This window comes from Culex quinquefasciatus, chromosome 3 (genome assembly GCF_015732765.1).
Source record: "Culex quinquefasciatus strain JHB chromosome 3, VPISU_Cqui_1.0_pri_paternal, whole genome shotgun sequence".
NCBI classification, from domain to species: domain Eukaryota; kingdom Metazoa; phylum Arthropoda; class Insecta; order Diptera; family Culicidae; genus Culex; species Culex quinquefasciatus.
In genome coordinates this window covers 77665602-77683481 of record NC_051863.1, presented here as the reverse complement: position 1 = coordinate 77683481, position 17880 = coordinate 77665602, and the positions used below count along the sequence as shown (strand labels likewise).

The window sequence follows — 17880 nt, the reverse complement described above, 5'->3', positions numbered from 1 at the left end:
ATCCCACATATCCAAAAACTCGGCTTAAACATAATTTTCAACATGTTTAGCTATTTGCAACATTTTCAAATATAAACAAGAATATTTGCTTTCACAAATGTCGTACTATTTTCAAACTGTAGATTGAAGATAAACAATTATGTTTGGAAAGAACCCTCATTTCAACAAAACTTATTTCCCCTAATCACCACAATCCAAAATGAATTTTCTATCTCAGCCCTCAGCTAGAATGAACCTTCAGTTGGTTCATTCATCCTCTCTCGACTCAACTTTCCAAATTTCCCAAACAGGGGAGGAAACGGTGCGCCAGGGACAATTAGTCCTTCGCCGACTGCTTCACTGGTAACACCACATCATTGTCCGCAGCCGTTGACGCATTCGCACCGGAAACAATTAGCAAGTGGTAACTGTGCTACCAGTTAATAGACCGCACGTGGCCACCGGAAAGCGCGGTCCCGCCGGGAGTTTCTAAGATGGCTAATCGTTTATTTGTACAAGTCACGTGGCAGTGATTTCTCTCGTAAAGTGTTGAAGTGGCAAACAAATGGCACGTGCAATCATGTGAATTTAGTAATAGTGCGTGAAAGCGGAAGGCATCATCTAATCTAGTCATTGTTTGTGATAAGTCAACTATTAGAAGTTAATAATAATATTAAGCAGTCACCATGTTCTCGATGGATACGTTCGATTTTGAGGCCGTCATGAGCCGTCACCTGTTTGATGGTCCGGCGATGCAGCATCACGGGCAACCTCATCATCATCACCACCATCAGCATCACAGTCACCTGCAGACGGCCAGTGTGGATTCGACGACCTCGAACAGCTCGGACTACTTCCTGGGGGACGATGAGAACACAACCGACAGTGATTCGTTCTGTGGGTACAACAGCGATCAGGAAAATAACGACGGGATTAAGGAGTAAGCCGTTATTAAGAAATTCCGTCCTTATATATGTTAAAAATGACCACGTTTGAGAATTTTTGCTTATTTTTCGTTTGTTTGTTTTGTTTTTAAAATTATTCTTAACATTCCAACGCCCAAGGCTCCAAAAAAGGTGGAACGGTAACTTCAACTCGCTGGTTCTCGGGCATAACTCAACCAATCAAGATGATTTTTCTTTTCAGTGATTTGTTAGGATGTCTAGACGATTCTAGAACTTTGCAGAACTTAATTTGATCAAATCTGTAATTTATGCGATCAAAAACATCGTTCCAACTTTTCGCGTGTAAAAAAAAATCGCCAGAGATTCCGCGGAGGCAGTCAATTTAAAAAAGGTGGAACGATGTTTTCGGTCGCAGAAATTACAGATTTGTTCAAACCAAGTTCTGCAAAATTTTAGGATCATCTAGACATTCATATAAATCACTGGGAACAAGAATCGTCCCGATTGGTTCAGTAATGCCCGAGAACCAGCGAGTTGATGTTACCGTTCCACCTTTTTTGGGAGGCTTGGGCGTCCGTGTAAGTTGGACATGCGTTGGGCGTTCCAGTATTAATGTCAACTTAAACAAGATCAAATTTCATCAACTTTTTTTTATCGAATATCTTGATTTCACTTCAATTAAAACACCTAAACTCCCATGCAAGTGAAAGAAGGCGAAGTTCAATTATAATATCAAAGACCATTTTGAAAAGATCTGGCCACTTTTAGACCGGTTCCAGATTCTCCGGTGGAAACCTGATTTTGGCCAATCACGGAACATATACGAGAATATTTTTCAGCCACACTATGCATATCACAATTCAGCATTTTCAAAATTAAGCTCAATGTTGACGCACAAAACCATTTTTGGACAAATCTGGCCACTTTTGGACCAGTTCCAGTTTCCGTAGAAACCCAGAATATCCCCAATCACGGAGCATTTTCAAGAATTTTATTTCATAGTCAATATGGGTATCAAAATTCAGCATTTTCAAAATAAAGATCATTGATTTCACTCAAAACCATTTTTGGACATATCTGGCCATCGGTTCCATGATCTCCGGTGGAACCCGGAATATAGTCAACCACGCAGTTATTCGGGAATTATTTTTGTTCAAACAATATAGGTGTCTGAGTTCACAATTTTTAAAATGGAGATCATTCATATTGTCCTAAATCAATTTTGGGCAGACCTGGTCACTTTGGAACCGGTTCCAGGTTCCTCGGTGAAACCAGGAATATGTCCAACCACGCAGTCATTCTAGAATAATTTTTGATCACGCAATATGGGTATCTGAGTTCACAATTTTTAACATGAAGATCATTCATATTGTCCATTTTTGGACCGGTTCCAAAGAATCCCAGTGGAAGAATTTTCTCAGTTATTTGAAAATTTGAATTTCGGAGATTTTTGTAAAATGCTACTTCAAAATGCTTATAACTCGAAGTAGCTGCAGTTGATCAAAATTATACCAATATCATTTCAGATTACAAATTTAATTTAACACAAAAGAATATTTTTGGATTTTTTTTAAGTGTTTCCAAAAAATCAGATTTGGCCGAAATACGTCCATCATGTACTAAAGCTCAAAAATGGCGCTGAAACATACCTAAATAAAATCGATGTGGGTAAAGTTTTTCAAAATCGAGGTTTTGTAAAAACAATGCGAATTATATTTCAAGTTTTTGTCCGCACCTACAAATTCTCCAAAAAATCGAGAAGCAAAACAATAAAGTAAAATCATGGAAAAAATACTTGTACAATTCAAATTGAACTGTTTAGAAAACTTTGTATAACGTTTACTTTCGAATTTCAAATCAATAGGGCATTTATGGCACATTTTTTCTTTGGACCGCAAATCGGGATAAGCTGTAACATTTCAGGATTATTTTTTCATCTATCTATATATATCAAAAATGTCGACGGTTTTGTTAGAACGCGAATCAGTTCAATACGGAGCGTCGGATCGACGCTTTTTGTTGCGTTGGGTTCGTATAAGCCCAAGGAAGGTTCTTACGCTAACTAATTGACACTTTGGCCATTCTGAAACCGATTCCGGTACATCGGCAAATTGTATGGAGAAAGTTACGTAAAAATAAAAAAAAAAGTTTAAAGATTGAATTTACGAGCCATGGTTTCTACATTTGAATGAAAAAAGTGTTTAAAAATGCATTATAAACCTGTCCAGTTGCTTTGAAATTTTATAAAAAAAAATCAAAATATTTTTAATACAGCCCAAACATGCTAAATATGCATTCTAGATTGTTTTCAGTTGATTTAACTTCTATTATCACAAAAAAATTTAAGTTTTCAGAAAAAAAAATTTTGCCCCCTGATTTTTCGGACAAATGTTGAAGGGGGGCAACATAAACTACACCCAAAGTTAAAGAACGAGGGGATAGTCCTCACGAAAAGAAACGTGTGGAAAGTGCTATTTGGCAAGAGTATAGTCCTCTCGCGTGTTCATTCGTTCATTGGAACAGTTCATCCTATTGAGTGGCTTATATGGACAAATGACCGCCACTTAGTCACCGAACCATAGTGGCCCATACGGCTCAATAAACCTTCGTCTTGGGTTCGAGTTTCGATACCGGTACTTCTTTTTTTTTTGATAGATGAACTTTTTAGGAAAATGAACCCATGAGTAAAGTACTCTCGGTAATTTCGGGATTTATCCTCTCAGTCCGCACACAGTACCATTTTACTACCGAATCGTGCTCTTTATCCTCTCGTATGTCGATGCCCAGTTCTGGGTGTATGAAAAATATTTGAAACGGCCAATGCAAAAAAAAAGGTTAAAAAATTGAAAATACAGGCCACGGATTCAACATTTGAATGAAAAACGTTGCTTTGTCCACCTTTTTTGTGCCTTCCTCACATTCATATAGTGAATACATTCAGTCAGAATTGCATTATTCTCCCTCAACACGTTTAACAAACTAACGTCATCACTCATTTCTTTCGATAAGGTTTCAGATCTTCAATCTTTCTGGCTCTTCGGTAAGATCTAATCCAACGATTGTTCGTATGATAGATCCGTCAGAGTTATTCAACTGTCTCATTGTAGACGCGCTTGGCAGGAACAATGAGACACTCTACAAAAATCAATACTTTTCATCATGCTTTTATATTGTTCCATTGCAGGTGACTTGCTTTGAATATTTTCAAGCAATTTTGTCAACATGAAACTTCAATTTACAAAAGTTATACTAAAAAGTATTTAAATTTTGTAAAATCCATATATTTTATCAAATAACTTTATATTTTTGGTTAAATGAAGTTCAAACGCAATAAATATGCCAACAATCACTTCCAATTCATGTTTTGAAAGATTTCCACAGATTTTGAAAAGTTTAATGAAGAAAAATCAAAGTGTCTCATTGTTACCCATGGGTAGAAAAGAGTGGGGAACAATGAGACAGCCCTGGATTCTGGGTATATTCTAAATTTTGGTAAAACCCAATAAAAGGACATTGTAGCCCAACTCATGCCCTGTAAAATGACGAAAGAAATTTGGAGAAAAATTAGTTTTTGTGTTAATGGCAGCCTATGAGCGAAAATGTAATTTTTAGTCATAATTTACTTTTACACCCCAGAATCAAACATGTATGAATAACTTTACAAGGGAGCATCCATAACCAAAGCCACAATTATAGCAGACGTGTATCTAGTAGACACACCTTTCCCCTAAATATGAGCCTGATTGATTGAAACTACGTCTTGTGAGAGCCATTTTATCATTGTTCCCCGTGTCTCATTGATGACTACTCTACCCTACTTTAGTCAAAACAGTTTTTTTACATTTCTTTTGAACTACTTTACGAAACTTCAAAATTTTTGAAAGAGACAAATGGGACCCTAAATAAACTTTGAAAAATATTTGCAACGGCCTTATCAGATTTCTTCGTAATTGAAATACTAAGAATTCAATCATAATAATGTTTCAGTAGAGCAATTCCATGCCAAATAGGGAATCGGTTGTACCCGACCCTCTCCGATTTCAATGAAACTTTGTAGACATGTTATCCTACGCTTATATAAGCCATTTTTGTGTATATGGAGCCAGTTCCACACGATAATGACATTTGAGAAGGGAGTAAGTGTTTTAAATATTTTTGTATTTCGTAATTTAAATATTTCTGTATCTCGAAGCCGTTGCATCGTATCAAAAAGTGGTCAAAGACAAACTTGTAGGAAATTTGACAGGCTTTTCGATAAAAAATACACTGAACGAAAAAAACACTCAACTTTTATGAGATTTTTTGATTTTTAAGTTTAAAAGTCATATTTGAGGGGGAGCCCACGATTGTTTTTCGTTCAAAATTTTTGTGAAGATAGCCTAAGATGTAACAAAAAGACTCACGAAAAATGCAGGATGGAGCATCTCCCCTAAAAAAATACAAAAATCATTTACTGGAACTATTTTTTTGAAAAGTGCTCTAAACGTCAAACTTTTCAAAAACCAAATACGGGAATCGATTCTCCAGACAATTTTACATAAAAGTCTCCATAATGACTACTGTCCTAAGTCCAATCCTTGTGAAGTTACAGCGGTTTTAAAAATAAAAATGTTGAAAAAATAGGTTTTTTGATGGTTTTTGACAATTTCTATGTGACAGACTAGATTTTTCAGTCTCGTAAATATTTTTACCGGAAAGCTCGTCCAATTTCCCATAAGTTTGTCTTTGACCATATTTCAATTGGATGTATGGGCTTACAGATATAAGCTAATTTACTATCCAGGTTACTATACTACACTGAAAAAATATGATGTTTTCAGTAGTGAGCAATGTAATTAGCTTATATTTGTAAGCTCATACAACCAATTGAAATGTGGTCAAACACAAACTTATGGGAAATTGGACGAGCTTTTCGGTAAAAATATTTACGAGACTGAAAAATCAAGTCTGTCATATAGAAAATGCCAAAAACCATCAAAAAACCTATTTTTTCAACATTTTTATTTTTTAAACCGCTGTAACTTCACAAGGATTGGGCTTAGGACAGTAGTCAATATGGAGACTTTTATGTAAAATTGTCTGGAGAATCGATTCCCGTATTTGGTTTTTGAAAATTATGACGTTTAGAGCACTTTTCAAAAAAACAGTTTCAGTAAATGATTTTTGTATTTTTTCAGGTGAGATGCTCCATCCTGCATTTTTCGTGAGTCTTTTTGCAACATCTTAGGCTATCTTCACAAAAATTTTGAACGAAAAACAATCGTGGGCTCCCCCTCAAATTTGACTTTTAAACTTAAAAATCAAAAAATCTCATAAAAGTTGAGTGTTTTTTTCGTTCAGTGTATTTTTATCGAAAAGCCTGTCAAATTTCCTACAAGTTTGTCTTTGACCACTTTTTGATACGATGCAACGGCTTCGAGATACAGAATTATTTATATTCCGAATTACAAAAATATTTAAAACACTTACGCCCTTCTCAAATGTCATAATCGTGTGGAACTGGCTCCATATACATAAAAATAGCTTATATAAGCGTAGGATAACATGTCTATAAAGTTTCAGTGAAATCGGAGAGGGTCGAGAAAAAAGTACCTGAAAAATTCCTGTTTTGGGCTGGAATTGCTCAGTATTTAATTTTCACGGTTTCAAATAACTCCAATTATTCGAATTTTTAAATCAATCATCTAACCATAACCCCTCTGCGCCCCCTCTCCCACCCCAGCATCTACTCCACCCGGTCGTCCAAGTACCGGCGGCCCAAGTGTGCCTCCCAGCAGGCCCAGCAGCGGCAGGCCGCGAACCTGCGCGAGCGTCGCCGCATGCAGAGCATCAACGAAGCCTTCGAGGGCCTCCGGACCCACATCCCGACGCTGCCGTACGAGAAGCGCCTCAGCAAGGTGGACACCCTGAAGTTGGCCATCAGCTACATCTCCTTCCTGGGGGACATGCTGCGGAAGGACAAAAACGGCAACGAACCCGGCACCAACGGGCTGAAGCGAGCACCCGTCAAGGAACCGCCGAAAAAGTTCATCGTGCGAGGTAAGGGGGAAAATGGGGTGAAATGGTCCTAATGTTTACGAAAAGCGTTATGAAGCGAACCAAATTTAGAACCGTGACGAACGAATCATCACGAAAGTGCGATATTTGAACCCCTTAAATTCTGCGCGAGGAATCGCCGAACACCGGTTCGTGGTGATGATCGCTTTCGTATTAATCCACATGCCCAATCCAGGAGGGTCGGTTCTACAGCTGGATCACATCACGGTATAATGACAGATGAATGGAGCGGCCAAATTAAGCGTAAACCGTGACTAATTTAGTGCATGGAGAACATCTCCGGGGCGATGAAAATTGATGGTTTGCTTTCGAAGCAGCAGCAGCAGCCGGTTGACAAAGTGTTTTCTGGTTGCCACAATATGGTTTTGACGAGGAAGAGTTCAGGAATACCAAATGGTACTCTGACTTGCAGGATGAATCCTAGTGAGCATTATTTAGGTACTTGGGTAACATGTGAAGCGAATGAATGAGTTTTTATTGCGGTTGGTGTTTATTCAAGCAGTGAAATGATTTTGTCTGTGATATTTTGTATATTGCACTGTTTCTATTCACTATTTATAACATATAAACTTCTATAAACATAATATTTTAGTGCCAAATGTTTTAAAAAAAGCCTAATTAAAAATAATCAACCGATTATGATTTTTCTGTTTAAAAGATTGATTTATTTCAGAATTATTCCCATTTGGCCCGTAAGCTCATGTGAACTTCAAACTTGGCCCGCCATTCAAAAACTTTGAGCACCCCTGGTTTAAAGTGCACGCGTTTCTGGGGACCCCAAACATAATGCTTTCTCTTAAGTTGAGCCTGCGCAGTCGGCTTTCATGTTTTGGGTTAGTTAACAATGCACAGTGGGTTAAAAGGCTGTTTTGATGAAATATAATTGATTACAGCCAAAAGTAAGCATTTTTGCGATTTGACATCTGGAGTTTTTTTTGAAAAGGTCCTATAAACCAAATTTTCTATTTTTGCTTTTTGGGTGTTTTTAGAACCGCCTTGAGTCAGGGGTAGGGGAAAGTGGGGCAAGTGTAACAAGCTAAGGAAATGCTCGTTATAACCCATCAAAAACGTTAAAAAATCTGTCGGATTTTTCATAATCATCTTATTCCAGGTCTTGACTAAGACTTTGTTTAAACAAGTTTTTAAAAAATCCTGTTTTTTAATGTGAAAAATTGATTTTAAAATTTTTGATTTTCCGTACGTTCTACTCAACTAGTGGGGCAAGACGAGCAACCCGTTGGGGCAAGAGGAACAATGCATGAAAAAATATGGTAATTTGCTAACAATTGAACTGTTATCACTTAGATACGTCAGATTAGAATGTATTTGAATGGTTTCTTCCATTTTTAGATTAAATAATAATATTTTACTAAAAATTTTATCGTTTTTACGAAAAAAAAAATACTACTTCGATGATAAATAGTGAATTTTCATAATATCACTATACTTTGTATGTACAATTTTTTTTAACGATTGTTTATCAGTTTTTAAGTACTTTCATGTATTTATTTCCCAATAAAATATGTTGTTGCAGCAATTCGTAATTTTTTCCATACTAAAAATCCATATGGTACACTTGCCCCACCTGAACAAGATTTTTTTAAAAGCTCTCAACAAAAATAACCAAAAGTTAAATCATATTTTGTAATAGGTGCATGTCATTTGTAGGGACACTACTAATCTAGGAAAAATAGCATTTTGATAAAATGAGCCTTAAAACGAACCCTAAGCCTTATTTTGTACTTTCCAAATATTATAAGAAAACAAAGGTTTCGAAAAAAACTTCATTAAATCTTATGCTCCGTGGCGTTTACGTCATTTTGGCGGTTATGTGGTAGTAGAATCAGCTAATTGCATTGCTAGCAACAATTCCTCATACTGGAAATAATCAAAATTGTACAAATTACGGCCGTAGGAGCGATTGTTCGTCTTGCCCCATATGGTCGTCTTGCCCCACCTTCCCCTATTCAAAAACACCCAAAAAGCAAAAAATAAAAATTTGGTTTATAGGACCTTTTCAAAAAAAAACTCCAGACATGTTCTATTTGACTCATCACAGTAGGCTATGGAATTTCTAACTTTAAACAGTTAAGAGGTAGAGCTTTGGCAAAGTTGTTGCGTTGAATAAGTTTTGGGAGTTTTTTTATAAACCCCCACAAAAAATAGGTTTTTGTCTGAAACTAATTGAAATTTTGGTGTAAGATGATTACAATGTTCAGAAGAGTTGTCAGGCATTACTAACTCAAAAAATGGAAGCAACTTTGTTAAAATACATTTTTAACTTTTTGAAAAACTAAAATTGTGGTGACTCTTATTTGAGACAACATCTTGGCATATATACTTCTGATTTTCAATGTCAAAAGTTTTGTGAAATTCATGATTCAAAATTTTAAAAGTGCTAAACACGCTAATGTTAAAAACATGGAAAACATTAACACAGAGATGATGACAGTAATTAACCCCTTCCTGCTCAGAGCAAAAACGAGATTTTTTTACGATTAGGCATTATTTCTAAACACTGAATTAAAAAAAATGATGAAATTATCAAGAATGATGAAATAACAATACTTAAAAAAAATTACAGCATTTATTTGAGTGCTAAAATGTTTTCAGGACTTCTATCGAAAAGTAATTCCTTTCGAGACTGTTTTTGTTTATAAGTTGGACAAATGCACGGCCGCCAAACTCAAACGGGCAAACATTTGTTTCACTGAAAAATCCTAATCAAACGTGCTTCAAAATTTCACTTCGAATAATCGAATCACGAAAAAAAACTTTTTTGCTGCAATATTTTTTCTTCTACTTGCTTGTATTTGGTTTATTTTTAAATAATAGCTCAACCCAAATTACAATTTTAAAACCTTATTTCGTCTGCTGTGTGCTATCTTGTGACATAGACCAAATGAGTTAATGATGACGTTTTGCTATACTTAACAAACACTACAAGTTGCTTTAACCCGATTTTGGGAACTCGCTTCCGTTTCCCGGATATCGCAATACACCCTTGTGACATAGACCAATTTATCATCAAAATTATCGTGTACACTTGTGACACGTCATACATGTTGTTGGAGAGTGTGGAAAATTTTTCTTGTTTTTCACAAATTTATGATGATACACATTTTCTAAAGTCAATGCAATCTTTTGTTTTTGAAAATATATGGATTAAGTCGGTTAATTATTGATTTAGCCTATTTTAGTTTGAATGGAAATTATGTGCACACTTGTGACACGTAGTACAATTTTACTTTCGAAACACACTTGTGACACGTGCTTTTCAGATTTTTGTTTACATAAATTACTGTATCTTTTAACTGGTGTAACCAAATTAGTTGAAACTTGGAGCGTTTGTTAGGCCAAAACCGATTGCTTAAAAAAGTTTGGCTCTATCATTCACGTTGTTACAAGATAGCACACAACATACGATTTAATGGATTTCCACAAATATTTATATTTTTGACATTTCCATGGAAAGCATTTCAATCAATAACATGCTCATTGGTTGAATCGCTCCAAGGAAAAAATAAACTCCCTCCCCATTCACCGTGCCAGAAAAGATACATTCAAATCCATAACATCTGTAGATCAATCCCAAACTTCCCACGGCCCACGATCGATAGTGGGTGGACCACACAAATGAACACACGATGACGGGTTGATGATTTATAACACGAAAATGAAGCAACCACGCCACTAAAAAGAGGATGGGCTAAATTTATGAAATACTTTTGCGCATGTCTCGCATTCTGTCTGGCTGGTGAAAATTTGAAAAGAACATTTATTGCCATTGTCGGAGGGGGTGGATTTGCAACCGGGGAAAGAATGTTGGATGATTGTGGCGTTTAACACCTGTCTCACGTCCCACAAATGTTTTAGGAATTATTCTCTTAGATCTGTGATAAAAACTCAGTAATATAGTAAATTTATCAAATTGTCAAAAGTAGTAGAGAGAAAGTAAAAACAATGTTTGGGTAATTTTGATATTGCTAAATTAGCCTTTAAGTTTGTTTTTTTTTTAAATAATGATTTGGATAACGTTGATGACGTGATTTTCTTTCAAGAATAACATTTTTTTAAGTTTTTTAGGCTCTACTCAAACAATGCAAATGTCGTTTCGTAATCCAAAAGTAAGCATGACATAAACTATTCTTCGTATTAAATCAATCAAACAATCAGACACCCCTAACGCCCTCGAAACCAAGATAAGATACGCCCCAGTGAGCACCACCTCCACGCGTAATCCCTTCACAACCCCTCGAACAAAAACTGCTCGAACCACTGGGAAGGATCGTTTCGCACTCGAATTGAGTGTTTCTTCCTGAAATGATGCCGGTGGGAAAAACGCCGGTTGCTCTCCCGCTGCTGGCTGAGTAAATAATTTTCGCTAATGCCCTCTGCGCGCTGGGTTTCTAACATCACTTAAATTGGATTTGTAAACACTCGACGGGGACGACAACGTGGCAGCAAATACAACGCCGAGTGGGTTCTGGGCTTTAATTTGTTCCCAATATCCTGGTCGCGGTTGGGTGGAAATTTCTGAGGGGAGTGAGTGCAGAACCATATGCTTGGAAGGGCGAATGTGTTTTTGATGAATGAAAGGAAGAGCAAACAAAGGTGTCATCCTTTGCGATACCTTTCTTCTAAAGAAAGATGCAATATTACAACTTTTTAAGGTGACAATTTCCAAAATTTCCATGATAATTCCTTCAAAAAGTTACCGTTTACCGTAATGTGTATATTTGGAAGGTTTAAAATTTGTAAGTGTAATATTACCTCTTTTATGATGCAATAATTTAGACTGAAAATGTGGCAAAACACTAAAATAGTGGTGAATTTACACATTTTTATAGGTAAAATTACACTTTTTTTCTACTTAAAGGTTGTACCCATTCCCAGATGTAATATTACCATTTTTTTTTCCTGTGTAAACCTGGGTGACATTGGTAGAGTTTTAATTTATTTTTCGAATAAAATTGAAATGTTAAGACTTGTCTCAAGATTATTATTGTTTAAACATGTACTGGGGTACACAGCAAAAAAAAAAGTAGTAATCCAGCTGCGTGTAATAGTCCTGGGTGTAAAAAAAAATTTGCATTATTTTATGCAATTTTATGTGATTGTACACTCAACCCCCGGTGGTTGGTCACTTTTTCGTTTGACACTTTTTTAGTTTGTACCCCGTTGGTTGGTCAAAGTCAAACTAAAAAGTGACGAACTGTCACTTTTTACGAACTGTCACTTTTTACACGGCGCTCACGCACACTATCAAAACAAACGTTTGATAATGTGCGTGAACTCCGTGTAAAAGGGGTGTCAAACTAAAAAGTGACCCCGTTCGTTTGACAACCGTTGGCTGGGCGAGATAGGACGCCGTCTATTTTTAGACGATGACTCAGCACTTTTCACTCTTGCACTTAAAAAAACCAGATGGCAGCAGGATACAACGCCACGTCCCTATGGGAAACCTTTTTGACCGAAATGTCAAGCTCATAGGGGAAATATACCCATTTTAATCACTCTAAGCCGTTCGACCAATTCTCATCACTTTTGCGGTTTTCCGCTATTAAATCAACATATTCAGCAGTGAGTGCATAATTGACAAAGGGAGCGCATGGTCGTAAAAAATATTCGGAAAGAAAAGTGATTTTTTTTGTGATTTTCAAAGCCCTTCTTATATCATCGTTGATCGGAAGGCACGGCGTCGGGTGGATTGTGTTTAAATTTTTCGAATAAGGTTTTATTTTTTATTTTTGAGGTGAAAAAGCTATTTCTATAAAATGATCGAAAGACGCACTGACAATTTGGATCGTTGAGTTAATAGTGGATCAAAATAATTGTGTGTGAGTGAGTTTGTGTGTTGACCAGAAAGACCTTCCCATAGCATCGTTGCTCGGAAGGCTCGCCGACGGGTCTGTTATGAAAGTCCTCCCCATAGCATCGAAGCTCGGGAGGCATCGAAAAGACAAAACCTTATCCTACTAACCCAAAAAAAAATAATCACGTGATGCTTGAAGGAGATGCTGTGGATTCAACGGTCTCAAGCGGTATCAACAAGTATATAGCGAAAAACTATGTGCTTGATGAGTCTGCAACTTCAACTATCGGACTAACATTCCTCCCTTTCGTTGAACTGCAGGCTTCTTGGGAGGGCGCCGGTATTGACTAATAAAGTCGGGGTCTTCAGGGGTTAAACAGTGAACGGATGGTTGGCTCCCACTGATCATTTTTGATTCATTGTTTAACTTCAGCTGATCTGTCAATAACGGAGTAGCAGCTCATTGGCAGTCAACCATGCTCATGCTCATGCTCATGCTCATTTAATCAACATATTCAGCAGTATCAACAATGAAAGTTGCTTGCTCATTTTTAATTGATCTAATTATGACTTTGGAACAGTCCAAAACACTTCATTAAAGCTGCAATTCATGCTTAAAGTGCTGATATGCCAATAATAGAAATAGGCTTAAAAAGGGTATAGTTCCCCTATATGCGTTTATCCTTAACATTCTTCATCGGTCTGGTGGCCGAGTGGGCTAAGGCGCCAGTCTTTACTATTGATGCTGGGTTTGAATCCCGTCGGTTGCAACTTTTTTTGTGTTTAGAAGAATTGCGTAATATTAAGTGCATTTTTTGACGAAGGTGATGTGTATGATGATTTTACCAACGGATTTTTTTGCTGTGTAGGCCACACAAAATCCATGTACGTTTTTTTCAAAAAAATATAATAGTGCTTTAAAAACAGTTTCGTTGAAAATTGTTATTCAAAAACTGTGTGTTTTTAACATATTGAAATAATTTCATCAAATTGACCATATTGGTAAAGATACATTTAATGATCAATTTAGAAAAAAATACAACTAAACGATTGTTTAGCTAAGTTGAAAAACTTTTTTATAAAATGCACATAAATTTGAGGTTAGGCAAGTTTGATCAAAATTCATTGGGCAGATACAAATTTTATTTAAAGTTTTTAAATATTTTTTTGTTGCCACTAAAACCAATTTTGTTGCATGATTGATATTTAAATTTTCCAAATTTAATTTTAAGAAATAGTTCTACTGAAAGTGCTTATGAATCTAAGATATTTTTGGATTTCTAGCCGGAAATTTACTAACACATTCCAGTATGTTTACATGGCAGCAGGACGTTTGTTTGCGCCCGATATGTCAGCCAACATAGGGGAACTATACCCTTTCTCAGCCTATTTCTATTATCGGCCTATCAGCACTTTGATCAAGAATTACAGCTTTCATAAAGTGTTTTTGACTGTTCCAAAGTAATAAATAGTTCAAATAAAAGTGAGCAAGCAACTTTTCATTGTTGATAGGGGAAATATACCCTTTCTAATCAAACACCTATCTTCGTCATATGGAGAGTTTGGTGCTCGATTAAAGCTCCAAAAATATTATTTAGGCTGTAAACTTACCAGCAACAGCACCGCCTCGAGTAAGCACGCAAATTTATGCCACTTACTGGCCAAAAAGATCAAATTTAATGCACTTTTGATCATATTTCTATTTTGCGAGACCATTTCTCATCATTTTGGTGGCACACACATCCACACGCGAGATCAGAGGTTAACTGCTTAACGAAAGTCACCATCAATATCTTTTCACTTGCGCTAACGATTTCAAAGCGCTTAAGATATAAAATTGCTTCCAACTACCGGCAACATGTTCTTTTGACCATTACTTAGCCACTCACTTGAAAAATAATCCCGAAAAATGTAAATAATTAGCAAGCACCAACAAAAAAAACAAACGCGCTAAGTCTTTTGACGTTTCAATTTTGAATACCGATTCTAATCAAAGGCTGAAGAAAACCGAGCGAGGAGCGAAGGCAAATAAAGAACAAAGGGTGGCCACCAACACCACCAACATGCTGGTGCAGCGCCTGTTGGAGTGAGCAAGTGCTGCCAGGAAACTTTCGCTATAAATGCTACTTTTCGTGAGTGTTCGCTTAAAATTTCATCAATTTTGGCAGCACTAAGCAGACCCAAAAGAGCGCTGGAAGAAAAAAAGAACTAAGCTGAAAATAGAAAAATGGGCGTGGCCCAATGCACTCGACTGATTAGAATGCATTTTTGTAATAGTTTTTTTGAATGCTTGTAAAAGGAATGTTCACAAAAAGTTGCTCTACTCGTTGGTGTACCGTAAAACGGGGTGACTTTGATAGCCGGGGTGACTTTGATAGGTTTGCGATTTTTCCGCAAAACGAAGAGTACAATTAAAATACGAAAGCAATGGTTCAGAAACATACTGACCGTGGTAGAGAAGTGTTCAAAGTACCTCATGAAGAACTTTTATAAATTTTTGAAAAGTTTATAAAGTTAGTTAACTATAGTTAAGAAAATGTGGATATAAGTCATTATTTTAAACTTCTCAAAGTGTCATGATTTTCTCAATGAACATGATTTTTAATCGGAAAACGGAATGCATTTTCGAATTCTCTGGACAATTTTCCACTAGGAGAAGGTTAAATAAGTTTGTAAATAATAAAAAATATGTGTTTTTGAAACACAAATAAAAAAAATCTCCAAATTTATAGGCAAATTCAGTTGAACAAATTTCATGTAAAATGTGAAAACTTGTGATTCGTGCTTCGAATTCAGTTTAAAATGCAATATAAATCGATAATTTTATAAACAAAACTATTTTTAACAAATTTCAGGCAAAATTCCGACTTTTTAACAATTTTACCTAAAATTTATATGTATTTTGTTAAAAAGCTTATATACTTAGTTAACTTAATATAAGCATTGATTTTTTTTCTTACAAACTATATCAGCTACTTTAGTGATGGTACATTTAACGTACAAATAAAGTTTGAACATCTTAAAAATGATTTTAACAAGAAAAACCATGACTATCAAAGTCACCCCGGAATTAAAACCAAGAATTTTTAACGTAACTATTTTTCTAAACACTATTGAAAAAACTTTTTTTCCAAAATAGTGCATGGACTTTGTGTGGCCTACACCAGTACATGTTTTAAAAATAATAATCTTGAGAAAAACCTTACCTGTTGGAAAATATTCTAAAAACAAATTGAAATCCTATCAAAGTCACCCCGGTTTACGGTACTTGGTTTTAGTGAAATTCAAGGAACAATCCAGATTATCCAGCATCATTCAAACACGACCGCTTATTAGGCTTAAAATGGGCATATTTCCCCTATTTTGTACGATCAGCCTGTGGGAGGTTTGATTCAACAAATTTTTTGTTGAATATAATCAACGCCGATTTTGCGTTGAAACAAACCTTGATTTTCTCAATACCACAAAAAACTTTCGTTGTTTTGAAAAAGTTGCTTTGACGTTTAGCGTTGATTAAAAAAAACTCTTGATTTTCAAATCAACAAAACATTTTGTTGATTTAAATATGCCTTATTTTTCTACGTGTGGCAACTACAGCAGAAAAGATTCAGGGTAGGCGTCGCGACGCTAGGGAGACTGGTCTAAGCTGGCTAAATCGATCTGGCAACGTATGTTTTGAGCTTGGCAACACTGATAAGTTTTGCTGGGCGTAAAGGCAAATGCTCGTTTGGATACGTCAAACTCGTGTCTGTTTGGGTACGTCAAATTCACTTCGACCAGTCTCCCTATTTAGGATCTCTAGGTGTTATAACTCCTGGAACAATTTAAATAGTGGCCGAATCTTTTCGCACCGTTAAGGGGTTCAAAACTGGCAATAACCAAAACGCACCGATTTTACGGGTTAAATTCCATTTAAACTTCAAAGTCAAAGCGCCAGGCCCTGTCGCAACCAATCAAGCTCATATTTGGCATTTGGACTCAGTACACCTAGGGTCATGCCCTTTAATGCCCGCAAAAATGACCCATTTTGTTACATCCTAATGTTAAAATAGCGTTTTTGGTTGCGGCAATTATTGAATGCAATTTTTGTTATCTTTGAAGATCACAGTTTAATTTTATGGCTAATAATTTTGAAGAACAGTGAAAATTTAAAAGAGACTAAATGTTATCAGAATCAATAAACAATTAAAATGATTAATTGAAATATAATAACTTTAAGTTAAAGAAGAAGGCATGAAAAGAAACCTTTTTCGTAAAGCGAAAGCAGATCAAAATTTCCACCAAAAATCAGACAAATTGAAAGCATTCGAAAAATTTGGGCAGCAGAGGATTAACCTTTGGTATTTAAAAGATAACTTATTCAACAACAAAAAGAATTATGATGAAAATTTACATTCTATCGCTTACTGAAAAGGCACACTTCTAACTGATTTACTCCCTTTTCTCTCCATTCGCAGGTGGTTCCGGCCAGACCCACTCCCTGTCCTGGCACCGGAAGGGTGATCGCAACGCAAATGGACGCTACTTCGCACGGATCTGGCGCCCGGAGGATCCCCGAAGCAACCAGCGGAACATCGCAGCTGGCCCTTCGACCTACTCAAACGGAATGGCTTAGAACTATTTTTCAAAAGCATCGTGTTCCTGTCCAAATTTCGTTCCGTACATTTAAATAGCATTTATTAATTTATTTCGAAATTCTAATTGATGAACATTGTGAACCGTTTCTAGTCGTTCTAGTCAGAGCTCAGTACTTTTGTTGGTATTTATTGTAAATAAATTTTATTTAATCGAAAAAAAACTCACGTCTCACACATCATTTGTCCGCATTTTAACAATCGCTTCGGCAAACAACTTCGGCGGCTAATTCACACGCGTGTCCAACGGGATTTTTGGATTTTCAAGTCATCAACTGGTAAGTTGCAGGAAGTACATCAGAAAACTATATGAACACCCGTCAGGAACGAGTTTCCCCTGGTGTTTTCACATTCGGTCGTAAAAAGAGCATCACCTGAACAAACATTGGCAACCAACGGTGCAGCGGATTTTCCTCAAGGGGAAACTTTCGCCTGTTTTAAGCACTGCAATCAAAACAGTATCGAATGAACTTGGTGCATTTAGTTTGAA

At 36.3% G+C, this 17880-nt stretch overlaps 1 protein-coding gene across 1 annotated transcript; it reads left to right on the top strand.

Moving 5' to 3' along the window:
• Nucleotides 1-313: 313 nt before the first annotated feature.
• On the top strand, nucleotides 314-17554 carry LOC6037781 (pancreas transcription factor 1 subunit alpha). The gene is made up of 3 exons (XM_038265766.1): nucleotides 314-919; nucleotides 6607-6923; nucleotides 17214-17554. The coding sequence occupies exons 1-3, from the start codon at nucleotides 666-668 to the stop codon at nucleotides 17369-17371; spliced, it is 729 nt and encodes a 242-aa protein (XP_038121694.1). The 5' UTR covers nucleotides 314-665; the 3' UTR covers nucleotides 17372-17554.
• The last annotated feature ends 326 nt before the right edge of the window (nucleotides 17555-17880 follow it).

Excerpts from the sequence above, each read along its gene's own strand:
- LOC6037781 (XM_038265766.1), top strand. The coding sequence starts at position 666 with ATGTTCTCGATGGATACGTTCGATTTTGAGGCCGTCATGAGCCGTCAC. Across the intron at positions 920-6,606 it reads AATAACGACGGGATTAAGGA|CATCTACTCCACCCGGTCGT; the intron begins GTAAGCCGTTAT and ends CTCCCACCCCAG. Across the intron at positions 6,924-17,213 it reads GAAAAAGTTCATCGTGCGAG|GTGGTTCCGGCCAGACCCAC; the intron begins GTAAGGGGGAAA and ends CTCCATTCGCAG.